Consider the following 23,638-nt stretch of genomic DNA (forward strand, 5'->3'; position numbering starts at 1 on the left):
AGTCCACAGCAGGACTCCTGTGTGGTAGGATGGAAAGCAGCTCTGTGTCTCCATCCACCTAACTTTGGATTTGCTTGTCTGATGGACGTATGCAGAATAAAAGCACTGAGATGACTCGTGCATTTGGTTTGCTAAAGGGACACAAGAAACAAATTCTTTCCCTTGCCTCAGTGAGGGACAAGGAAGATACTTCTGGTGTTACAAGGAGGGTATTTCACTTGCTTTTACCTTTTAAACTGAATTGACTTTGCCCCAGAGGAAATGGCTGCCTAGGGACGTGTCAGAGGCCATCGCCAGCATGGTGGTGGCCAGTCTTAATTCTGGCTTAATTCTGTGCGTAAGGAGGGGCAGTTGCAGTTAAGCTGCTGAGCAGCAAATCTCTGCAAGGTGAGTGTCAGCCCTCTGCCTCCCTGCATTAGTCCTGGAAGCACGAATGCTGCTGGGCAGGGACGGAACCTTCCATGACCTGTGAGCGCTAGGACAGATAAGTGATGCACTGCACAAAAAAATCACGTGGCCCTCCATTTTTAGCAGCTTAATTTAGCATCTCATGGCTGATGTGTTCTTTCCCCGACAGGCACAGTTGGAGCTGTTGTCTGGACCCCAATTGCATTTAGATCCTGATCTGCATGCTGCAAGGACACAAACTGGAGGATTTAAACTCTCAGGATCAAGGTATGCTGGACATGGTTTCCCAGAGTCACTTATCTGCAGCAGTTGGGCTGCGTAAGAATTAAATGTTTGCTGGACTAGAGGGTAATGACTCAGTTATATTGCAAAGAGGAGGTTGAATAACCTGCCTCTGGGTAGGAACTGGGATTGTGAGCAGCTTGTTAGCCCTGGGACAGCAGAAATACTTGGATTACACCACAAATAGCCCCATCATTGGAGTTTTAGGTAACTGGCGCCAAGTGGGAGCTGCCTGGTGCTGGAGCTGGCTGGAAGCAGCCCTCTCACGGAGCTGGGTTTCTGCTGGGGGGAGCTGTGTGGCTTGGAGACCTGTCAAGATTACAAATGAGTTTTGGGTTGGTCCCATCCTGCCCTTAATTGCTGTGCCTGGGTGCTCTGAATGGCTGTGTTGTGTGCTGCTGCCTGCATAGTGTGTAGCACACCAGTCAGCACCTCACTTGATAATGTGGAAGTGCAGAGGCTATGGAAACACCTCGAGGGGGGAAATGATGGGTGTCCTGTTTTCCTATGTAAAACATACTTTGAACTGGTTAAAAGCTGGAACATTTCTACGAGTCAGTTTTTTCTCCTAAAAAGCCTTATGTTTCCTAAGTGAGATAAGGCTACCTGAAAATTGGTAGAGCAAAGAAATCTTGTTATTTAACGAGGGTGAGCTCTATCTAACCTGAGATCAAATTGTTCTGGGAATGAGCACAGTCATACAGTCTCAGGGTGGAGGAAGAATATGTACTCTCAGATCAACAGCTGCTGAGAATGTCTTAAATAAAGGTCCACTCTGCTTTAAAATGCTATTTCAACTGTTTTACAATCTCATCTCTCCTAGAAAAAGTTATATGGTACTGAGGCAAGGAAAGCCAGGCCTTGAAAACATGGTTGGCCCTGTATGGAAACAGGGAGAGAGTGAGTGTGGCAAACTAGTCATGCAGCTTTTGGACTGCCTGGAGGGCTTGGTTTACTCTCTAATATAACCTCCCTAAAACACACAGCTCTTCCGAATACTTATTTTGCATCCAGACACTGTGCCTGCAGATGGCACCACAGCAAGGCCCCTCTAGACAGATGGAAAAACTAGCTCAGGGGCCAGCCTGTCTGAGAACTGCAACCCTGACCTAAAAAAGCCCCACGTAATTATTTTTTTTCATCAGTTTGCAAAATTGACATAGATGACTGTGGATGGCATTGAGATAAAGATGGGAGATCTCCTGTGGAAGCTGCTTCTGTCTCTGGAGAGGAGTTTTCCCCCAAGTAGGGGAGCTCTAGGTTTGTTCTGACAGCATTTCTAAGGAAAGCAGATAGAAATGCTTAGTCAGGCAAGGCAGGTGCCGAGGCAGACAAAGAGCCTCTCGTTCAGCAAGTGAGTGAAATGCGATTGTGCCACTTTGCTGGGATAAGAGCAGCCACTACAAGCCAGAATCCATCCTGCTTTATGAGCACCTTGCAAGGGGAAGGTACAGAAAGACACTCCTGGCTAAAGGGTAGACTCCACCTTTTTTGGCTGGCCAGGCACCAGGACTCAGTGTGCAGAGCCATTGTAGGAGAGGGAGGCACCTGGGAAAGCTCTCTGGCTGACCCAAGAGACAGCTTCTCTGATGGGCAGCCAACCATTTCTAGGGGTGGTAAGCTCTATGTTTTATTCTCCTTTTTCAAAGACAGCTAAGGGTAATTAGCAGTGGTGTTACAGAAAAATTTGGTTTTATGGTAGCTTTGAGCAGTTAGAGAAGTTATTTTATACTTCCTTGGCATTTGCACAGGCTACTACACATGCATTACTTCCCCAAGAAAGGTCCTCAGACCACCTTCGTGTTGAGAGGTCAGCATGAAACTTCAGCATTAAGGAGGATGCCATGTAGTGAAAACCAGCTTGAGCAGATGTGGAAAATAATGAAGTTCACTTGAAAAATCACTAAACATAACAAAATGCAGACTGTGTAAGCACAGTGAAGAAAGGTCTTGGACACTTAAAACATCCAACTCGGTCTTTGAGCAAAGCAATTGACAAGACCAGGGCAAGGAAGAGGAGATACAGGTCTCTGAAAGACTTACAACACGGTTACAAAACACAAACATCTTAAAGGATAATGCTTCAACCTCCTTCATAACTGATGCCATTCACAAAATGCAGGTTCATGACTTAGGATATGCAAATACTCCTGCAGGCCTCAGCAATGCTCACATTTCACCAAAACCAAGCTGCCCGCTTTTGGGCAATCACAATGTATACATGCTGAAAAAACAAGTAATTTGTTACTTACTCTTCTGAACTGAGTGTGATCTCTTACTCTAGGACAGCTGACTTACCTCCATATATTACCTTACTACAGAAGTATCATCTTCTTGAGGGAGTTAAACTTAAGTGCTCCCTAGAAGGAACAGTAGTGCTGGGTTATGCTTCACAGCAGATTTGAAAAGTCAGCTGTCAAAAAGCAGAAGCTGTAGTCAAATTAAAATAAAAGAAACTCATAAATACTAGTAAATGAAACTTAGTAACCTAAAGGGAAAGGAAAAAAAAAAAAAAAAGGTGATTTTTGTGACAAATAGAAAAGAAAGGCTGAAAACCTCTTACAAATGCATCTTGGAGATAAGAAAGCTGCCAAAAAGCCCTAAGATGGCGTGGGAGTGATTAGGGAAGCTTAAGTCCATGAATGAAAAGTAAAATTGATGTTTTGCCATCAGAGAAGCTTTGGGGTGTCGCCAGACAGGAGATTTTCCTTGACAGCAATGAGATGAAGCTGCTGCTTAAAATTGAAGCAGCAGGACTTGAGAACATGTCTGTGACATGAAGGGCAGCAAACCACATGCAAGACTCTGCTGGTTTCCAGCATGAAATGGATGAACAGGTAACTGTCCTGCAAGTTATTCACCGCTCACTTCGACACACCCGTGATGGAAAGCAGTGGAACTCAGGAAAAAACAGGCTGGCAAAACCTTTCAAAGAACTGCCTGAGGATAGGGAACACCACCCTCTCCAGGCTGAAAACTCATGGCAAGGCTGGTGGCAACTGAGAGATGTGAATGGCTATCATCTGAGGCCATCTGCCCCACCAATCAACACCTTCAGAACAATTTGGAGCATGGGATGCCAAGGTGTGTTGATTATGCAAAATGACCCAAAACATTCAGCCCTGAATGAGCCTGTGGAAAGGTGTGGAAGGATCTTGTTACCAAGTAACTGGGTTATTAAAATGCTGGATTAAATTCAAGGTTGCTAAGTGAGAAATACTACATATAGTAGGGGACACAGCTCTGACATTGCAGGCCTCAAAGCCCTCTTTTGACATTGCCCAAACTTCTAACAAGTGAGAAACTTTTGTTGACCTTGGGCTGAGTCCTGCAACAGAAGGGGGAGGAAAAAAAAGGTGGTTTTTAACCTTTGCAATCTCCAGTTCTTTAGCTGCCAGGTTGGATGCTGATTCAGGTGCTGGACACCAAGTAGCAAATCTCACATGGCCTCCAGCTTCTCCATCTCCTCAGAGAATCCTCATATGCCTTTATCAGCCTGACTAAACTGCCACCTAGATCAACATCATAAAGTGACTGTGCAAAAATGCTCACTTGTCTTTCTTTCTAGGAGCAAAGTAACTAAACTTCTCACTTTCCAAAAAAAAAAAAAAAAAAAAAAAAATCCAGCCTGGAATCATGGTTAGAAGTCTTTGGTCCATCTATTCCACTTTCTGATGCAAAGCAGGACAAAGGACATCAATGTCACGTGTGGATAAAAGATGGTTAAAGAAATGTTCAGAGTCTGGCTGAGAACTTGTACATGATTGCATGTGCACCCTGCTCCATAGGTCTTTCCTACCTTTCTGTTCTCCTAGGCAAGGTCAGTCACTATTTCTTGCTCTTGAATGCACCTATGCATGGCTATATATATATATATATAGCAACAGAACCTTTCTTTTTATCCTATTCAGAAATATTCTGTAATGCCTTGGCACTTTTGACTGAGACATTTAGCCCTTTTGAGAGTCTCTATTATTTCTACGTATCAAAAATGGGAATCAGTTCTGTCTGTCAATTCCTTGTCCTATAAATATTATTTAAACTGCAGATTTTTTCCATTCCTTCATGACTTCTCCCCTCCTCCCCTCTCCACTGGTTTCTCATTGGCTTTTGTCCATGCCCTGTCAGACTAAGCACTGACGTCATTTGCTTGCCCATCCACCCAGGCTTTTCTTTAAATGTCTTCCCTGCTGCTTTTAAAAACTGACCTCAGCAAACCATGGATTTCAGCAGCCAGTGCCTTTTTCTCAGTGTGGAGGTTACTGTGCTTCACCAAACACCGTTTGCAGGAATGCAGTGACAACACTGTGCTTTACTTTCAGCACTGCTCACTCCAACTCCCCAGACAGCCTCAGGCTTTGTGTGGAGGCTTGTTCATCCCTACAGCACCCCATACATTATGTGATCAAGGTCATCTGTGCCTAGAACTGCAACAGTGCTCAGCTGGAGATCCTGTCAAGGATCCTCCTTATTGCTAATTGTCTGGAGAGTGTTTCATCATTCCCTTCTGCATTTTCCATATACAGAACAGACTTATCTGGTGAGTACTTCTCTTTTCCTTGTTTTGATTATTTTCCCAATTTCAGCCAATAAAATGAAAATATTGCTGTTAGGATTGATTTTTCTTTAAATATAACCAGAACAGAATGTTAGTTCCTTAGACATTCAAGTATTGTTATTTTTCTCAGAGGTGATATAAGCAGCTGAAGACCTTTACTCATACAGCTGAATTATCCTGTTGTCCCTCTATTCCTTTTCTCCTAACCATAGTTGCTGGAGTTGTTACAAGGATTATTTTTATTAATAAATGTCAAGCTTTATTATTATTTCTATTAGTTATTCTTATTTCTAAGTACTTTTGTCACATGGCCTCTTACTCAAGGAAGTTCATTCACTGAAAGTTATGTTACTAAATCACAGCTTTTTTAAAAATTGGAAAAATTTCCTTTCCATGATCTGCACATTCACTTATTTCACTCTAAGGAAAAGCTACAGAACACCACACCACTCTCTGCTGTGATTTTTTGTCCTGGCTGATGTTTCAATTTGTTTCTCGATTGATCCCTTGTCCTTAGGCGACCATCAGTCTTAACCCAATCTTCATCTGTCATAAGGACATCTAAAATCATTGCCTTACTTGGGCATGCCATCACTTGTAAATTGATGAGAAATTCCCCCTGGCACAGCATATTCTTTGGTATCCCAAGCCAAAGTCTCCACTGACAACACAATTTTCCTTGTCAAGCAGAGCAGGGAGATACAAAATCAATCAACGTGTTTTTTGGGGGGATTCAGGAATATATAAAAGACCCTTCAATACCTTGATGAAACTGTGTGTCAGAGCATGTTTGGCTATCAGCTCTAGAGTGAACGTGACTTTTAACATAGCTGGTAAACCAAATTCACAATGGCTCTTACCTATTCCTTTATACAACAGGTTAGACTGGTCTAGCAGTTTTACCATATGGCTGTGGTGACTCTTAAAAATATCAGTTAACTACATTTCTTCCTACCCTGATGATGTCTATTTCCTCTTGCACTTTGCCCAGATGCAGTCTGCTCTCAAAGCTGAAAATGCTGCCTCCTCCCATCTGTCCTGACATGTGTCCAGCTTGATCATGATGGCTTCACCATCACTCCTAGGATTAACCATGTGCAGCAGCTTGCCAGGTGTTTTCAGGAGCCTGTCCATGCATCATCCAGGTGCATTTCCAACAAGACAGCACGCCACTGTGTTCTGCATTAATTCTGACCTCTTCCCTTGAAAGGAGGTTTCTTTCCTGTAGCCAGAGTACTTGACCTACTTGATCATCACGTATGAGTTCAGGGACACCATGTGTCACAGGTATCTGAGACACAACAACCATAAACATATAAAGAGTATGACCAAAGGTAAAGGGTTTAGCAAAGCCAAGCTCCCAGCTCACACAGTAAAAAGAACAACTTTCTATGCAGCTTTGTCCTCTCCTAACTCTTGTCTAAGAAACATGATAAATAAAATATTAAAACAGGTTAGCAGGAATCCAAAGGTGTTCTAGTGAAGGCTGTCAGCATCACATTTAGGTCCATCCAAGGAATCCTGACACGGGGAAATCTAACTCACACAATCACAAGTCATGTGGGATGAGTGACAAAGAGCCTCCAGCAGAAGGATGCTGGGTGGAAAATACAGGACCTTGACTGACTCGACAGACAAGTCAGCCTCTTTCGGTGATATGATCTAAAAGAGATGGAATCCAGGAATGAGTGAAGGTTCACTTAACACAAGGAAGAACACGTGGGCTACTTAGTGGTTAGGTTTCCTTCACCCTCTGAAGCAAGTAAGCACCACCCCACACTCCTGTGGTCAGGTGCAAGGAAAGTGATGCTCCCCACCCTCTCTGCTAGTATCTGCTAGTATTCATCAAGAAATTCAGTGGGCCTGGTCAGAATTCCAGAATGGGTTGGAAGGCACTACTACTGGAGTAATCTGGTCTCAACCCCTGTCCTCGAGCATGGCCATCCCAGAGCACACGGCACAGAATTGCCTCCAGATGGTTCTGGAATATCTGCAGTGAGGGAGACTCCACAGCCTCTGTGGGCAATCTGTTCCAGTGCTCAGACACCTGCACAGTAAAGAAGCTCTTCCTTTGTTGAGGTGGAAAGTCCTGTGCTCCAGTTTTTGCCCCTTGTCTCATGTCTTCTTGGCACCAAGAAGAAAAGCCTGGCTCCTTCCTCTGACACTCAGCCTGCAGATACTTAGAGACATTGATGAGCTCCCTCTCAGACATCTCCTCAAGGCTGAACAGGCTCAGCTCCCTCAGCCTTTCCTTATGAGGCACTTCCTCACCTGATTGATCTTTACCCCCTTTGCTAGACCTCTTCCAGGAGCTCCATGTCTCTCTTGGAGGAGCCCAGAACTGGACACAGCACTGCAGATTTGCCTCCCCAGGACTGAGTGGAGCCTCATGTCCCTCACCCTGCTGGCAATGCTCTCCCTAATGCACCTCAGGACAGCACTGCCTTGGCCAGCAGGACACACTGCTGGCTCATGGGGAGTTTCTTGTCCACCAGGACCCCCAGGTCCTTCTCTGAAGAGCTGCTTCCCAGTGGGTCAGTCCACAGCCTGTGCTGCTGCATGGGACTTAGTCCTCCCCAAGTGCACAACCCTGCATTTGCCTTTAGGGAATTTCAGAAGGCTCCCCTCTGCCCAGCCCTCCAACCTGTGCCTCTGAAGGGCTGCACAGCCCTCTGGGGTACTGGCCACTCCTCCCAGCTTAGTGTCATCAATGAATTTGATGAGGAAGCATCTACACTTCATCAAAGACTGATGAGTAAGTTAAACAAGGATGGCCTGGTACTGAACTTTGTGGAACACCACTAGTGACAGGCCCCTCTCCTGATGACCAGACCTTTTAAAGATGATCACTATGGTGTCCACCAGCTCCTCAGCACTTGTGGATGCATCCCTGCAAGGACCATGGATTTGTGGATACCCCATTTCCCTAGGTGATCTCTAACCCAATTCTCCCTGCCCAAAGGAGAATCTTCCTTCCAACAATTCTTTTCCTTCATCTCCTGGATCAGAGATACTTGAGGGCTGGTCTTGTCAGTGGAGACAAAGGAGGCATTAAGTACATGTGCCTTTCTTGTGTCCTCTGTCACCAGGGTCCCTGCTCTATTTAGTAGCAGGTCCACATTTTCTTTAGTTTTCCTTCTGTTTTTATACATTTGAAAGACCCCTTCTTGCTGTCCTTGACATCTCCTCGGCCAGACTGAATTCCAGATGGACCTAACTCTGACAAAATCCCAGTGTTTTTTCCAAGTAGTCTGGATTCTATCTCCTGTGTATCTCCTGCTTGTGTTTGTATTATTCCTTGTTGATCCACAGAGTTCTCCTTGACCCACAGAATTGTCCTGCCCACTTTGCTTGATTTCTTGCTCATAGAGATCCACCATTCTTGAGCCTGAAGGAAGTGGTGCTTGAATACTGACTCTTGGAATCCTCTTGCCTGCAGAACCTCTTCCCATGGGATTCTTCCAAGGGGGTCCCTGAAGAGGCTAAAGTTAGCTCAAAGCCATGTTGATGACAGGTCTCTGAGGATGACAGCTCACCCTTCAGAGGAATCCTAAGGAATATCACCAGGGAAGGGGTAGAAGAGTTGACTGCATGCCACAGGATCAGAAATGCATTCAGTGGGGAGCCAGGACTCACCTCTGGAACAGGCCTGGCACTGCCTGCTGAAGTCCTTTCCCAAGAGGCTGATCTCAGCATGGGGAGCATGGAGTGCAGCTGCCATAGCAGAGACCTGCGTGTCTCGCCCCAGCTCAAAGGGTGATCGTGTCCTCCAGTGCCTCATGGAGCACCCTGGGGTCTGTCCCAACCCAGAGACAGCTCTTGCCTCAAAGGAGGGGTTTTGTGCCACTCCTGTGGCTAACAGTAAAAGTTGTGCCTGTCCTCATCTGGGCACAACAGCCCAAAATCTGGGTGAGAGAAGGCAGAGCAATCACCAGCACCTTTCCAGATTGCCCAAGTCAGTCTCTGCCAAGATGGACTTCTGAGGGGTAAGAAGCTGATGAACCAGTCTGCCTAAATATTCAATGGGAAGACCTCATTGCCAGACCAGAGATACAATCCTAAAAGGATGGTCTTGGACAAATGTTCAAGAGGTCAGCCCCCAGCAGCTACAGTCCTGAGCTGAATGCTGACAGAGGGACTGCCCAGATACATCTTGCCATGGAACACCATTCAGTCTGTGCTGTGACTGTTCTTGAGCATTAAAGATTCACATTAATGCACTGACACTGAGCCAGACAGGACTTGAGCTTCCTGAGCAGGCACTGCTGAGGAACATCCTGGAAAAGAGGTGACATTAGGGACTCAAGAAACAGCACAGCACTGAGTAGTTTGTGTGGTGGAGAAAAGCCCCAAAGAATGAAAAGGAGCCCAGAGAGAAGAACTCAACAGATGAAGGGACCACATCTCATTTCAGCATCCAAGATGTCAGGCCACCACTGCTGGACAGGTAGGTAGCCCAGCTAACACCAAAGGCCTTGGCCTGTGCTTCCCACACTGAGAAATTGCTGTGGCAAAAGATCCATGTCCCATATCCTGTCAGAGAGCTTGGAGGCTGTGAGACTGTGGGGGGAACAAAGCCTCTTGCTGGTGATACAATTCACCAGTGAACAGCATCTTGCACATGTGGGTGGCAGAGATTTCAGTTTCACTGCAAATGGAGTCCTGGCAGGCAGTGTGAGACCAGGGTCACCACGTGTCCTGGGACATGGGTGTCTAGCAGCACTTGCTGCTCCTCTGGGCAATGACTGCTCAAGGCAGAGATGTCAGTCTTCCTGTGCTTCATGCCTGAAATCTCTCTGGGTATGTACTCTGCAGTCTTGTTTCTTAAGCAGTATCAAGGCAAAGGTATGCACACCCGGGGGAAGCCACAAGTTGTCAGCCACTCACAGAACTCTCCACAGGAGAGAAAGAGCAGAAAACACTGCAAAGACACCTACAGGAAAGGGGATTTGCATGAAACAGGAAAGCCTCTAGGCAGGATAGGAAGTGATTCCTGATCTACTGTGTGAGGCATCATCACTGAAAGGAGAAAACTGAAATAGTAAAATATTTCCTCTCACTTTAGCTCTTTTAGGTAGAAAAATAGAGGGAAAAGGGAAAGAAATGGAAACAGTTGAACAAAGTGGCATGGAGGTGAGAGCCATGGCAGGCACTGAGGCACGCTCCTCCCATCTACCTGTACATCTACACAGCCAGGGCTCCTGCTGCTTCTCAGCACCCTGCTGCTCCCATGGAACACCTTCCCAACCTCCTGCAAGAAGTGAAGAGGGCAGTCAGGAGTCACAGCCCAGCTGCAGCAGCCCAACCTCAGCCGACAGACTGAAGAACTGCCATTTCCCAGCACCAGCAGTGCTCCACTGAGCCCTGATGTCCTGTTTCCAGCTCAATTCTTCTGCCAGTGACTTGCCTCCCTGCCAGCTCAGCCCCTGCTGAAATACCAACACATGCCTTAACACATCGTGCAGGCACAGGCAGAGCACCTCACCCTGCCCAAACACAGACACTGTGTGGGGGTGCATGGATGCCACAGTGCTCCCAGCTCAAGCACCCAGCAGCATTAGCCACCTAGGCCATGTCTACAGAGAGAAACTCTTGCACTCCTCAGCCTTGATTTTATCTTCAATACCTAATCTTAGCGATGATCCAAAAACTCTACTGCCACGTACTTTCTCTTCCCATCAGTACCTTAAGTGGGAAGCATTTTTTCTCCAGAGCTTCACAGCCTTGGCTGTGCAGGCTGTGTCCACTTCTTGGTGATCATACTGCCTCTCAGGAGGCTGCTTGCTCCCTCCTGACACCCAGCCAGGCCCCAGCCTCCTGTCATCATCAGAGGAGGAGCAGGTGTTGCAGCTAGCTAGGAAAATGCTACAAGAGATGGTGGGACAGGGGATCCCCTACTGCAGTTACACTGAGGTGGGATATGGGACTAAGGACAGGAAGGAAGGTGCACTGGAATGCCCTGGCGTGGCAGAGGAGACCAGGAAATGGGGAGAGGAAGGTTCATAAGTCACAAGCCAGGATCAGTTTCATTTTCAATCCCTCAGCCTCTGCATTGATTATGCTCCAGGTTAAAAACAAGGCAGCCCATGCAGCACCAATTCCTGCTGAGGGCCAGTGGCTCTCAGAACACGGACCTCACCACTGTCCCATATGCCAGTCTCACCTGGCAAGCCCAAGGGATGGGACTGTCCTGTGGGGAGACCCACTGATGTGGGCTGGGAGTCTGACAGATGACAGCGCTGCCTCAAGCCAGGCATCACCCACGGCAGCGCAGGGAGAGCCCACACCCAGCAAAGCTGTAGAAAAGGGAACTGTCCCATTTAATGACCTTGCCCCCGTAACACAGACGTGAGTGCATCGCCGACGGGCGGCAAAGCAAAGTGCACAGTGAGTGGGACTTGGCCCCGCCCGGAGAAGGCGTGGGAGGCTCGGGGTGCCTGGCACGGCGTGAGGACCAGCCAGGCGCCCGGCCAGCAGCAAGGACAGGGAGAGCCCCGGGCTCGGTCCAGTTGGCACCAGTGTCAGGTCCAGTTTGCAGGGAGGTACGGCTCTCGTTCAGCTCCGTGCAGCGCAGGGATGGCAGGGGCAGGTCAAGTGTACCAGGACGGAGGCCAGAGGAGGTGGGTCTGGGGCGCCTGGGAACAGGTCCTGCAGAAGGCCACCATGGCAGATTTGGAGCCTCCCTGCCGAACCACAGTTTAACCAAAGCAGGGAAAGGGAATAGAGAAGGGGCTGAAGGCAGAGCAGCCCGGGCAAGGGCCCTCAGGTCTATCTAGCTATTCCCATTTGCAAGGTATCCGGTGAGGGAGTGTGTGGGATCTGTCAAGCACCCCAAAACGGGAGTGAGCCTGGGTGACAGACGTTTACCAGCAGTTCCACGTCCCTGACAGTCTCTCCCAGGTGTGATTCAGGCAACCCCGTGCCAGGAAGGGGGTCCAAGGGAGCCGGGCCTCCCCTCATTATCTGATGGAAGCATCGCTGGGGGGATCACGGTCAGATTCCTCGCTCTCCTCATTTGGGGCTGACTCGCTGTTGGAGGTCGGGGTGAAGGCAGGAGACTTTCTGCAGAGAACAGTAAAGGGCAGCAGTCTTAGCATTGCCCAGGGAGAAGGAAAGGACCCAGTTTGGTGTGGGCAGGGGTCACCAGAGCAAGCAGGAGAGAAGCTGAAATGCCCCTTTGGGCACGTGTGGGTCTGCAGCAATCCCTGGGTGCCAGGAGGGTGTTCCAGAGGACACCAATCAAGATCATGAAGCAGAGCTGGGGAAGATGCTAGAGGGGCCTGCCCAGAGTAGGACCCTGACAAGGCATGTAAGACTAGGGGTCTGTGACCACAGGGGTCCCCAGCCTGGAGCCACCCTGGCTCCACAGGCCTTTGGGGACCTACACGATGTCCCTGCACAATGGCAGCTCCTCTCTCCATTCGGGGGGGTCTGACTTCATGTGTCAAAAGTGCCTCCTGTGTGTCTCCTACCTTCTGCAGAGGTGGTACCTTGATCTGTGTGGAGGCCAGCCAGGAGTCCAATAGCCTTTGGGACCTGCCCTCTCTCCACACCACGTGAGGGCAGGGCAGGAGTATTACCCAGTCCTTCAGCTCCCTCTCACCACCCTGGCCTCAGACCCAGAGCACGGATGTCCCAGCTCTCCTGCTGCAGCTCACCTGTCCCCAGACTGGGTGATGAGCCGCCGGCAAGTCTCCATCTGTACGTCCAAGCCTCGCTTCATGCTGCACATTTCCATGTACTCGTGCAGGTGCCGGTTCATGTCGTTCTTGGCTGTTGCCAGTTCCAGCTGCTCAAGGGAAACAGTGCAGAGATGATCCCATGGGATGTGGTGCAGGCCCTTTGAGTGGGCAAGGCCAGACTGAGGGCTGTCACCCACATAACCAGGGACCTGCTCCAGCATTGTCTCCCTCCCCCAGGGACCCACTCTCCCATTTCACACCCTTCTGTGCCATGGCCTCCCCATTTCATCCTTCTCCCACCTCTATTTGGTCGATGGTTTCCTGGTACTCCTTCTCACGGCTCTTGAACAGCGACTCCGTGTCCTTGATCACCTTTTCCAGGCTGTCATCCTGCTGCTGAGGAGAGCAGACAGCAGGTTTAGAGGCAGGGAAGCGTCCAACATGAAGAACCAAAGGCAAAAGAAAGACAAATCAGAGAAAGAGCTGGCAACACTGGGAAAAAAGGAAGAAATATATACAGTGTAGTACAAATAAGACAGGAGTCAGTCCTGACAACATGGACTTGAGTGATTCAGGATTTGCCACATTGGGCAGTGACCACATCAAGCCAAACAAGCACAGAATTGCACTGAAGATTTGGTGAGCACAGACTGTTCCCAAGCATGATACATTGCCAGGGGACTGCCAAGGGCAGAAGATATGGGATGACAAGGGCTTTGGCCAGATACCAAGGCCTTTCATTGTGCAGTTTTGCTGCACAGTGGGTAGGTGGGGGAGAACTTGAACAAGGATCACCAGAGACCAGTCCAGGCAGAGGAAGACTTCTCTTCTGGATGGGCTGTGGCTCTCCCCATGTGTGCACAGCCCTCAGGCTACAGGTCCCTGACATGTCTCTGAAGGAGACCTCGACAGGGATGCTGTAATGTATTCATACAGAATAGGCAGGAAAGCATCTTATACCAGCCTGCAAAGGGAAAAGGGCTGAAATCTGGTTCTTTGAGAGAGCATCTCCCCAGGCTCAGGAAGGACCAGGTGTCGCAACCCAGTGAGATCTCAGGGCCCTGACACCACCGTTACCTCCCCCTGCACCTCTGCGGCTGCAATGGCATATCCAGAGAAGTCCTCCCAGAGCAGCAGCGTTTCTTCTGTCTCCTCCCATGTGAGGCTGTCACAGTCATCCTCAAAGTCATACTCCCTCCTGGGCACAAGGGAACAGCATGTCAGCACCCAGCAGGAGAGCCACAGCAGGCAGGGGGCTGTGCTGGTGCCAAAGCCTTGCAACCGCTCACAGGCAGGGCTGCACCCCTTGGGGTTCTGGCCAGGTGTGATCTCAGGTGTGTCCAAACCCAAGAGCTGATGGGGAAGGGGCTGGCTTTATGCTCAGGAGCCCCAGCAACTTCAGGAACAGATTCTCAAAAGGCAGGAAGAGGGGCAAGAGGAGGGGAGTTGGACCAGCTCCCACTCTTGGTGCAGGTGGGCTCAGGTCTCCCAAGAGGTCAGTCCCACTGTGCCACAGAGCACAGGGTGAATCTTCTGAACAGCAGCACCTGTCATATTGCCCTGACCTGGGGAGGGAAGCCACAGACCACCTCTGCCCTCCCCATCCCAGGACCAGCAGGGAGCCTGGCTCGACACCATGGGCAGAAGCGCACAGCAGCTGCACTCACAGCTGGTTCAGCATCCTCTGCATTTCCTCATTGATACTCATGGCCGTGGTCTCATCCTCCTCCTCCTCATCAGGCTTCCGGGAGGCATCGCTCTCTGACAGCGAGGTGTCCTCGTCGCTCACCTGCTTGCGCTCCCGCTTCCGCCCCACCGAGGCTGGGACCTTAACGGGAGACAAGTGCAGAGACTACAGAAACGAGGCCGGGTCCGAGGTCAGGAGCAGGCAGGTGGGAGATGGAGGGGAGAGGAATGGTGGAGGGACAGAAAGGCAAGGAAAGAGAGAAAGGCAGAAAGAAAGGAAGAAAAGAAAGAGAGAGAGAGAGAGAGAGAGAGAGAGAGATGGGCTCATTATGATCAGGTTAAAGATGGGTGCAATGGATAAAACGTGGTTTTAGCATTTTCTAAAATTAAAACTAAGCAACTAAAGATGAAATCTATGAATCTGATGAGAAAAAAACAATGTGGTTTTACTGCTGAAAAACTCAAATCACCCACCACCCCAGTCCAAAGACAGGGAAAAACGTGACAGAAACAGGAAAAAAGAGACAGTCTGAAAAAGGTGAAATATGTCAATATTTATAGTCCGACCTTTTTTAAAGAAAGTTTAAAATTTGCAAAATTTCTCAACTGAATGGAACTAACCAGTTGCTTCTGTAGGGACAAAGAGCGAGACAGAAATGCAGCAACATCCAGAAAGAGAAAAGGGACAGAGACAGAGAAGAGAGACAGAGAGAAGATGACGGAGAGGGGAAGGGAAAGGAGAGAGATGGAGTTAGAGACAGACGCTCAAGCAACTTGTCTCCCTCCTGCAGCTGTTCCCCTAGCACTGTGGGGTCCCCGGGCCCAACACAACAGGTCAGCAAGAGGTTGAGGGGACTCTTGATGTCCAAAGCAACATCTGGAGCTTTCCACCTCCACTCTGCGCCCTTTTGCCTGGTCTTCCCAAGAGCGGCAGAAAGCGAGGGACCACAGGGAGCAAGGGCGAGGGGGACCAAGCATCTCCCCTGGCAGGGGGCTAGTGTTGTCTCCTCTACCTCCTTTGGGATCTCTCCTCCCCAGAGCTGGTGGCTGAGCCTGGAGCAGCAGCGGGCGCCTCTCACCTGAAACATCTTGATCATGTCCTCGCAGTTCCGCTGCTGTGCCACATCGCACAGCTTGGCAGTGATGTCGATGCGACGGCAGATGTCCATGTCCACCTTCATGGCCTTCTCCTGGATCTTGGTGTCCAGCTCCGTGATGTTCTGAACCCACGGCACCGCAGGAAGGGGCAAAGGAGGAATATTAGGCAAGACAGATGGCAATCAGTGCTCCCACTTTCCCTCCCCACGCGGCACTGCTCCCACTTCCCTGCTTTGCCTACTGCGACCAGGATAACCCTGCCAGTGCTGGATGGGCCCCACCAAGGAACTGCTTTTCTACACAGCCACACCACTTGGGCAGGACACTGCTGTGGGGTTAGAGAGCGATTAGGAACTCACATTGCTCATCAGTCCCTTGAAGACAACAAGCTCTGCCTTGAGCTGCTCCACCTTCATGGCCAGCTCCTCCTGGCAAGCTTCAGCCTCCTGGGCTTCCTGCGCCAGGGAGAGAGAGATGTGCAAATCAGCGCCAGTGTGGGACAGCCAGGGTGCAGGGGAAGGGGGAACAGCAGTGCTCACCTCCTGCAGCTCAGTCACCCGGTCCTGAAGCTGGACACGCACCGTGTACTCCTCTTCCCATCTAGGGAGACAAACGCTGCTCAGATCCCATCCTCGCCTTGCTGGCCGCCAAAGGGAGCGGATGGAGTGGCAGCTGCTCACCCCAAAGCTATCCGAGAGGGGGGATGACAGCACCAGGGCGGGAAGGAGAACGTGCCCAGGAATGCATGGCCTCTTGTTTTCAGGCGATGGCAGCTGCCAAGCCCATGGGCCCCCCCGGCCACAAGCCCTACCCTGCGATGGGGGGAGCTGGGGACACGGGGCGCAGGCTCTGCACGGCAGCTGGGCTGCGTGCCCTGCACACCAGCGCTGGCCCGTGGCCCCTCACAGCCCACCAGCCTCTCCATCTGCCCCCGAGCCCCACAGCCCTGCTACAGCAGCTCCAACACTCAGCAACAGGTCTGCAGATGAACTGTAGAGCTGCCCCCGTCTCCATCATTCCTGCAACCACATTTGTGTGTCTGCAGTGTTGCAGTTCAGGCTGTCCAGAAGCACAAACCCTGACCCTGACCAAACCGCCTCACAGTGTGAGTGACCACGATGAGTGTGAAGGGCTGCTCTTCTGCCTGTCCCAATGCAGAGAGCTGTCCTGGGCAGGGGCATAAAATTCCTTAGCTCCACTGCTGCATTACAGCTTGGATTAAAGAACCCTGTTTCATCCCACAAGGAAGCAGGATGGATTGTGCTACTTTATGCCAGGCTGTCCACTGGGTATTAGGCTCTGCAGCTTTGCAAAAAGCAGAGCTGCAAGATGCCCAGCCTTGCTGTGCAAAGACACATCCCCTAGCAATTATTATATTATATTTCACTGCATGACATCAACCTCTTGGGTCACGCTGCAGTGTTGGCCCAGCCCATGGTCTGTTGAGAGGCCATCAAGCCATACTGTTCTTGGCTAAATGACGATCCCATAGAGCAGGAAGGTTGGCATGTGCTGAGGTGCGGCGTGGGACAGGGCTGCTGCATTCTTACCCAGCTCCTGGCCCTTCTGGGAGAGCCAGATTTTTTTGAGAAAGCGAGATCAGTCTGGGATAGCAACCAGAGCTGGGCCCTTCCTGGTGCTCTGAGGTCTGTTTTCTATTTAATGCCTGCAAGCACCAACACAGACACTGCGACTCTGAACAAGGATGTGAAAAATCTCTCCTCTCACTTACCCACACCAAGTTTGAACAATAAATCCTAAGGTGTAGGAGGCCAGAAAGCATAGGAAAAGCCCTTACATTTGTTATCTCCCAGTATCTGGACAATCTGACGACATGGGAGAGCCCTGGCTTGTGAATTTCTAAGCTCCTAAAGCTAGCAACGCTGCTCCTTACTCAAACAAGGACAAAAGTGTGCATTCGTCATGTTGGTGTTCGATCCATACCACAGCTCCAGAAGGGGAATCAAAGAATGTTCCCATCTCTTTGGGGAGAGAGAGATATGAAGGGAAAAGAAAAGAGAAAGTTAAAAGGTAGAATTGCCCTTATATGGGAACTGCTCAAACAAAGCCTCCCTCCCCAGGGACAAAAACGCCTTCTACCATAAGAAAAAAATTTCAGCATCTTTCTCGATGTGGCACTGCCTCTTTTTTGGTCCCCGCCTCCCTCTGGGTCTCTATATAGCCCAGACTCACTGGGGACATAAAGCATAGCTGCAAATCCTGGTAAGAGTTCATTTCACACCAATGCTACGGAAGACGAGTGCAGCTCACACACACACCGGCTTAGAAGGCAGAAGAAAACAGCGATTCACCCCTCTAGAGACAAATCCATGCACCCATCCATTGCAAACCTCTCTTCTGCTCATCTCCTGCCTGGCTTCTTCTCCCCTGCTCCCTCCTGCAATGCACCACTCCTAATAATAACCTGCCTGCAGCACTGCGCCTGCAGCCCCGCGCGGCCGCTGCCAGGTCGCTGCCAGCTGGAAGCAAGGCTGCCCCAGGGCCACCAAGGTGTGTGCCAAGGGGAGAGGGGAGGTCCTTCCTGCACTGCTGCAAAGCAACAGCCTGCCCCAAGGCAGACAGCGAGGGCAGGAGGGTCCCAGCCGCACGCAGACCTGACCATCTCCTTGCCAGCCATGGCTCTCCCAAAGCCAGGGATGTGAAAAGATGCAGTGCTGTCCCTGCCAGGTGTGTCCCTTCAACAAATTCTCTTAGAAAAATCAACAATGCCCCCATCTTTAAAAATCTTACTCACTGCAACAGGCACTGGGGTGCTTTACTGCATCCTGCGGGGTCAATGCACACCGGGGCTTTGGGCTGCTCAGGACCTGAAGCTCCACTTATCCCCCCTCTTGCCACAACTGGACTATGTTTGAGCTTACCTTAATGGGGAGGGCCCTGCAGCCTGGCACAGCTCCTCAGAGGGCAATTACAACAACAAAAGACCTTCTTGAAGCATTTCAATATACAAGGAGGTTAATAAGAATGATGGAGAGACTTTGTACCAGACCTTTCGCCTGCAAAAGGCAGGCAAAGAGGCAAAGGGTTTAGATTGGAACAATTTTTTATGATGGTGGTGAGCCACTGGAGCAGGTTGCCCAGAGAAGCTGTGGATGGTCTATCACTGGAAATGTTCAAGGTCAGCAACCTGACGTAGTGAAACCTCACAGCAGGAAGACCGGACTAGGTAATCCCTAAAGGTCTTTTCCAACCCAAACCATTCTGTGACCCTAACAAACCATGTTGTACTGCTACTCACTCCACACCTACAGCATGTCCTTGCAACATCTAAGGTAAGAACTACTTGTGAATTCAAGTAGTAGACGTAGCAGGCAGCACAACCTGATGAGACTCCCAGATCCCCAGCACTTAGCAGGTCTATATCATAATCACAGGCACCCTTTGCCCCTATCTGGGCCACCTAATTTCAGCCTGCTCCTCAAGTGCAGCTCCTGTGAGCCTCTCTCCTGCTGCTGCAACTATTTTCATCCCTCCCTACAGCCCCTACAGCTCTCCTGGATCCACGACTTGAATTTCAGGCTCTGTGTATCCAAAAAGAAGCTTCTGCTGTACTGCTCCAAGTGCTGTGGGGCGCACGGCAGCAACGCTGTCCTGAAAAAAGCACAAGTTCCAGCACCCAAGCCATGGGTAAGAGATCTGGGAAGTCCTGTGTTACTATGGCCTCTTCCATCTGTCTGCAGGCAGGTGGCAAAGGCATGACACTAGCTGCACTGTCCCCATAGCAGACCACAGCCCACCACGGCAGGGAACTCTCAACTCCCAAGGGATGTTGGTGTCAGCCCCCAGCATGGAGAAGGGTGTGGAAATGGGATCCTTCTGTCCCATTCCCCTGTTTGGGACCTGGCTGTAGCCGTCAGAAAATTCCCAGTGCTAGATAGGGTCTGGGGGTGGGGTCTGCTTTCCCCCAGCTCCTGGTAACACACTCCAAAAATAGATCCCACCAACAACACTGGCTCATAGCAGTTTGTGGTGCCCCCCCCCCCATCTCACCCTCAGCAGTCCCTCTGTCACCCCCTCTGCAGCCTTCCCTGAAGCTCACTTGCCAGAGCAGGACAACCCGGAAAAGCTCTCCATTCTCCCAAAGTTTCAGCAGCACCAACAAACCCAACTTGGTCCTCCCTGGCTGACCCACTTTGAGGCTCAAGCTCTCCTGGCAAAAAAAAAAAACGGGCTCCAGCTTCCCACTCTCTGATCTGAAAATGCAATGCAAGGAGTGCTGCTCCCCTCTGGAGAAGGAGCCTGACCACTGGCTTAGTAATAAAAGGCTTTAGGTACATGCAGCAGTTGGTAGGAAAAAAAAAGATGCCAACTCCTCTTTTCCATGTGCCCCGCTCAGTGCCTTCGGAGCATCTGACAGGCAAGTTTGCTCAGCCTAAGCCTTATAAAGCCAAAAGCATAAGGTGTTATCTTGGACCCCAGCCTTGATCTTGGCAATGGAGGCCACGGTCGTGCAGAACCGGCCAGCGCACGGCTCCCGTGGGGAGTTGGGTGTGGAATCACAAACTTTCCAACTGCTTCTAAAGCATCGAAATGTGACTTCTGCAAAAACCCCAAACCAGTGGCTCGGGTGGTGTGACGCTCTCGCCCGCCCCGCACTCTGACCCAGCCTGATCTCATCCTACGTGCGGAGCCGGGAGCGGCCTCGGGAACTGGCCTGGCACAAAAGCACGGCCGGCAAGAGGCGAGGGCAGCGGCCACCCTGCACGGGGAAGAACTGGCCAAGAGATTAGCTTTGCATTCTGCTTCTCCCTTCTCCAATGCACATGCCAAGCCACAGCTATTTTGGATTGGCAGGAAAGCCCCCGAGGAGTGGGGTGTCCTGCCTCGGCTCCCTGCTGCTGAGGGGCCAGCTGGAGAGCTCTGGCGAGGGAAAGGGCCCAGGAGAGGCCAGTCACTCTGCTGAGGGCTTCTCGACACCTTCCGACACATCCAGAGCACTCTTCCCACCAGCCCTCTCCAATCCTGCTGCATGCCCACCTTCCTCACCTACTTTCATACGGTTCCTCCCTCCTGAGCATTTCCAGATCCCCCCGGCTTTAAAACACAGCTCCTGGAGCCATTCCTGGAGTTATTCCTTCCCTGCTTAGAAAAGCATTTCTAGTCACTCATGCCAGGCTGAAAAGATGTAAAAAGGCCCAATGAGCATCCCGAGAAGGTTCACACACCAGGCGGCAAGGGAGCAGACCCAGGCACAAACAAATGCTTTCAGGGGTCCGCGTTGTTCCTCATGCTGCCCGCGCTCCCGAGAAGTCTGGCCAGGACTGTCGCCTTCCCTCCCGCTCCTCCCGCGCAGCGCCCACCGGGCAGAGCCCTGCAGCCTCCCGGCGACAGCTCCGCTCCCCCGGGAATGCCGCTGGTGCCCGTGGCTCCTGCCGCCCCTCCTCACCTGCGCTTGTACTCATCGCGCTCCCTCTTCACCTTGGCCAGCACGTTGTAGAGGGCTCGGATCTCGGGGGTGATGGTGTCGATCTGCACGCCCACGCCGTCGGGATGGACCCAGGAGACGCCGGGTCCCTGCACCAGGGTGGTCTCGGGCCCCGGGCCGAGCCGTCGGGCTTGCGAGAAGGACCAGATGGTGCCGGGCATGAAGCGGGAGCCGGCGGAGAAGGCGGAGGGCTGGCCGGGACCGCCGGGGCGGGAGCCGGGGGAGCCCAGCGCCCGGGCCGGGCCCAGCCCCAGCCCCAGTCCCGGGCCCAGCCCCAGCCCCAGGGTGCGGATGGGACCCACGAAGCCGGTCTGCACCGCCTGGTCCCGGCGCGGGGGCCCGCGGCCGCGGCCGCCCGCCCCCTCCTCCAGCGCCTGCTGCAGCTGCTTCTCCAGCTGCCGGTTGCGCCGCTCGAGCTCGTGGACCTTGGCCAGGAAGCAGCGGAACCGCAGGTTGAGCGTCTTGAGGACGCTGATGTTGGAGCCCAGGTCGTTGCGGAGGGCCATGGCGGCGGGAGGCGCGGGGAAGGGGCCGGCGGGCGGCTCCCCGGCCAGCGGCTCGGCGGCGGGCGGCGGCGGCAGCTCGGGGCCCACCAGCCCCTGCTGCTCCTGCGGCAGGAGGAAGAGGTTGGGGCCGAAGAGAGGGTTCATGGCGGCAGCGGGACGGGGCGGGGAGCGCCGGCGGGGGGATGCGCCCGGCCGGCCCCGGCGGCGGGGGCGCGGCTTCCGCTGCGGCGGGGATGCGGCGGCGGCGGCGGCGGGCTCCGAGAGCCGCCCCCGCTCCCCCCCCGGCCCCGGGCGGAGCGAGCGGCAGACGGGACGCGGCAGAGCCTCCCTTCCCTCTGCCGGCCCGTCTCTCCCCCCGCCGAGGGGCGGCTCGGCCTCCCCACAGGGTTCGGGGCGCCCCGGGGTGAAGGGACGCGAGCGGTCCGGCAGGATTCCCCGCAGAGAACTCCCTCTCCGGCACCGCTAGCTGAAGCCCCGCCAGTACCGATTTCCGTAACTACCCAGCCGCAGTACAGTGTGCCTCTGCCTCCTTTTGAATATTTTATTCTTTTTTTTTTTTTTTTTTTTTTTTTTTTTTTTTTTTTTTTTTTTTTTTTACAGAATTTAGTGCTTTCCCAGAGCTTCCCCCCTTAAGGAGGGCATGATTTTGCCTCTGCACCGCAAAGCCTCTCGTTCTCTCTGGAGCCTCCCCAGGGCAGCCCTGCCCCTGCTGTGCCTGCAGCCGCCCACGGGGAGCTGCCGCTGGACAATGGCGAGCCAGCGGGCAGAGGAGGCTGTGGAGGAGCCTCTCAGATACCGTGCCCGGCTTGCAACTGGCTTCCTCCTTCCTTGTTCACAAAGCAGCCTCGGGGCTTGTTTCATGACCCTTATTTTAGGTCATTCCCTCTTATCCCCTGGCTCCGACCCCAGGTGAATTTTGCAAAAAGGCTGGCGTCGCCCCTCTCCCCATTATCCGGTGGGAGGAGACTGTGCACAAATCGATCGTTACATAAATATTTATGGATGTGGACACCTGTGTTCCCTTGCCGTCTTGCTCCTGGTCTGTTCCCCCAGGACTTCCACTGGGGAGCTGAGCCGAGTGTGGCACTTGTGCAAAGCAGCCTCAGATGTCTCAGCTGAGCCGCCAGCAAGGGGTGAGCGAGCAGTGGGTTTGGATTTAAGGAGATGCCCAGCGCCACACTACCCTGTGCTCTGTGGAAGGAGCTGGGCATGCTCCACTTGGGCAGTGTGCTACAGCCCTTCCCTTGGGATCAAAGATAGAGCTTGATCCACATTGCCAGGAACTTCCCGGCTCCACTGAGGATGGCCAGCTTTGTGAGTCTTGACTGAGAGTCTGCCTATTGCATGTTCCCTGCTGCTTCTCCTCCAAGGCTACAGATCTCCTCCATCCGTCCATTAGTCTTCTGCCATCCTGGCCTGGGAGCAGGCCAAATCAAATTTGTTCCCCTCTCCTGCCTTGCTGTGTCCAGCACCAGTTATGTGCTGTGGCCTGCCTATCTCCCCTGTCCTGCCCATAACTCAAGGCTCCCCATAGCAGCTCCCAACTGCATTTGTCATACTTCCTCTCCCACCAGTAATCGTCTGCATCCTCCCTGGGACACCCATGACCCCTGGAACTCAATTGGATTACAGTCCCTTTGAGATAGGATTAGGTTGGGAAAGAAGTGAACTTTCCTCTTCTGTCACCTCCTTTTTAACGCTTTTCCTCTTCTCAAGCAGATATTTCTTTGCTCTGCCTCTGACTAGAGAGGCTGAGCAGTGGCAAGCAGTGCTGTTGTCCAGGGAGAGGAGGGCAGGAAGGCTTTCCTCATGGACAGCAGAAGAGATCCCCATCTTCCAAAAGCTAGCGCTGCAACAGCAGCTGGCAGGAAGCAATGTGCCTAGCAGCAATGCTGCCAAATAAACAGCCAGGGAAAAGGGAAGGACAAATGGACAAGAGGGATCCTAGTCAAGTAGCTTGTTTTGAAGCAGC

General features: G+C 51.8%; 1 protein-coding gene across 6 annotated transcripts; it reads right to left on the minus strand.

Moving 5' to 3' along the window:
• Positions 1 to 11,545: 11,545 nt before the first annotated feature.
• On the minus strand, positions 11,546 to 21,927 carry IFFO1 (intermediate filament family orphan 1). 6 transcript variants are annotated; one of them, XM_079306366.1, is made up of 9 exons: positions 21,122 to 21,927; positions 16,254 to 16,314; positions 16,074 to 16,169; positions 15,696 to 15,836; positions 14,598 to 14,782; positions 14,020 to 14,128; positions 13,231 to 13,323; positions 12,907 to 13,037; positions 11,546 to 12,310 (listed from the first exon to the last, which is right to left on the minus strand). In XM_079306366.1, the coding sequence occupies exons 1-9, from the start codon at positions 21,808 to 21,810 to the stop codon at positions 12,208 to 12,210; spliced, it is 1,608 nt and encodes a 535-aa protein (XP_079162492.1). In that variant the 5' UTR covers positions 21,811 to 21,927; the 3' UTR covers positions 11,546 to 12,207. The 6 variants fall into 6 exon arrangements, with proteins under 6 accessions (XP_079162492.1, XP_079162494.1, XP_079162491.1 ...); XM_079306368.1 differs by having other exon boundaries at positions 14,008 to 14,128; positions 14,598 to 14,758; positions 21,122 to 21,926; XM_079306365.1 differs by having other exon boundaries at positions 13,231 to 13,326; positions 21,122 to 21,926.
• Between the last annotated feature and the right edge of the window lie 1,711 nt (positions 21,928 to 23,638).

This window comes from Erithacus rubecula, assembly GCF_903797595.1.
Source record: "Erithacus rubecula genome assembly, chromosome: 1".
Taxonomy (NCBI): Eukaryota; Metazoa; Chordata; class Aves; order Passeriformes; family Muscicapidae; genus Erithacus; species Erithacus rubecula.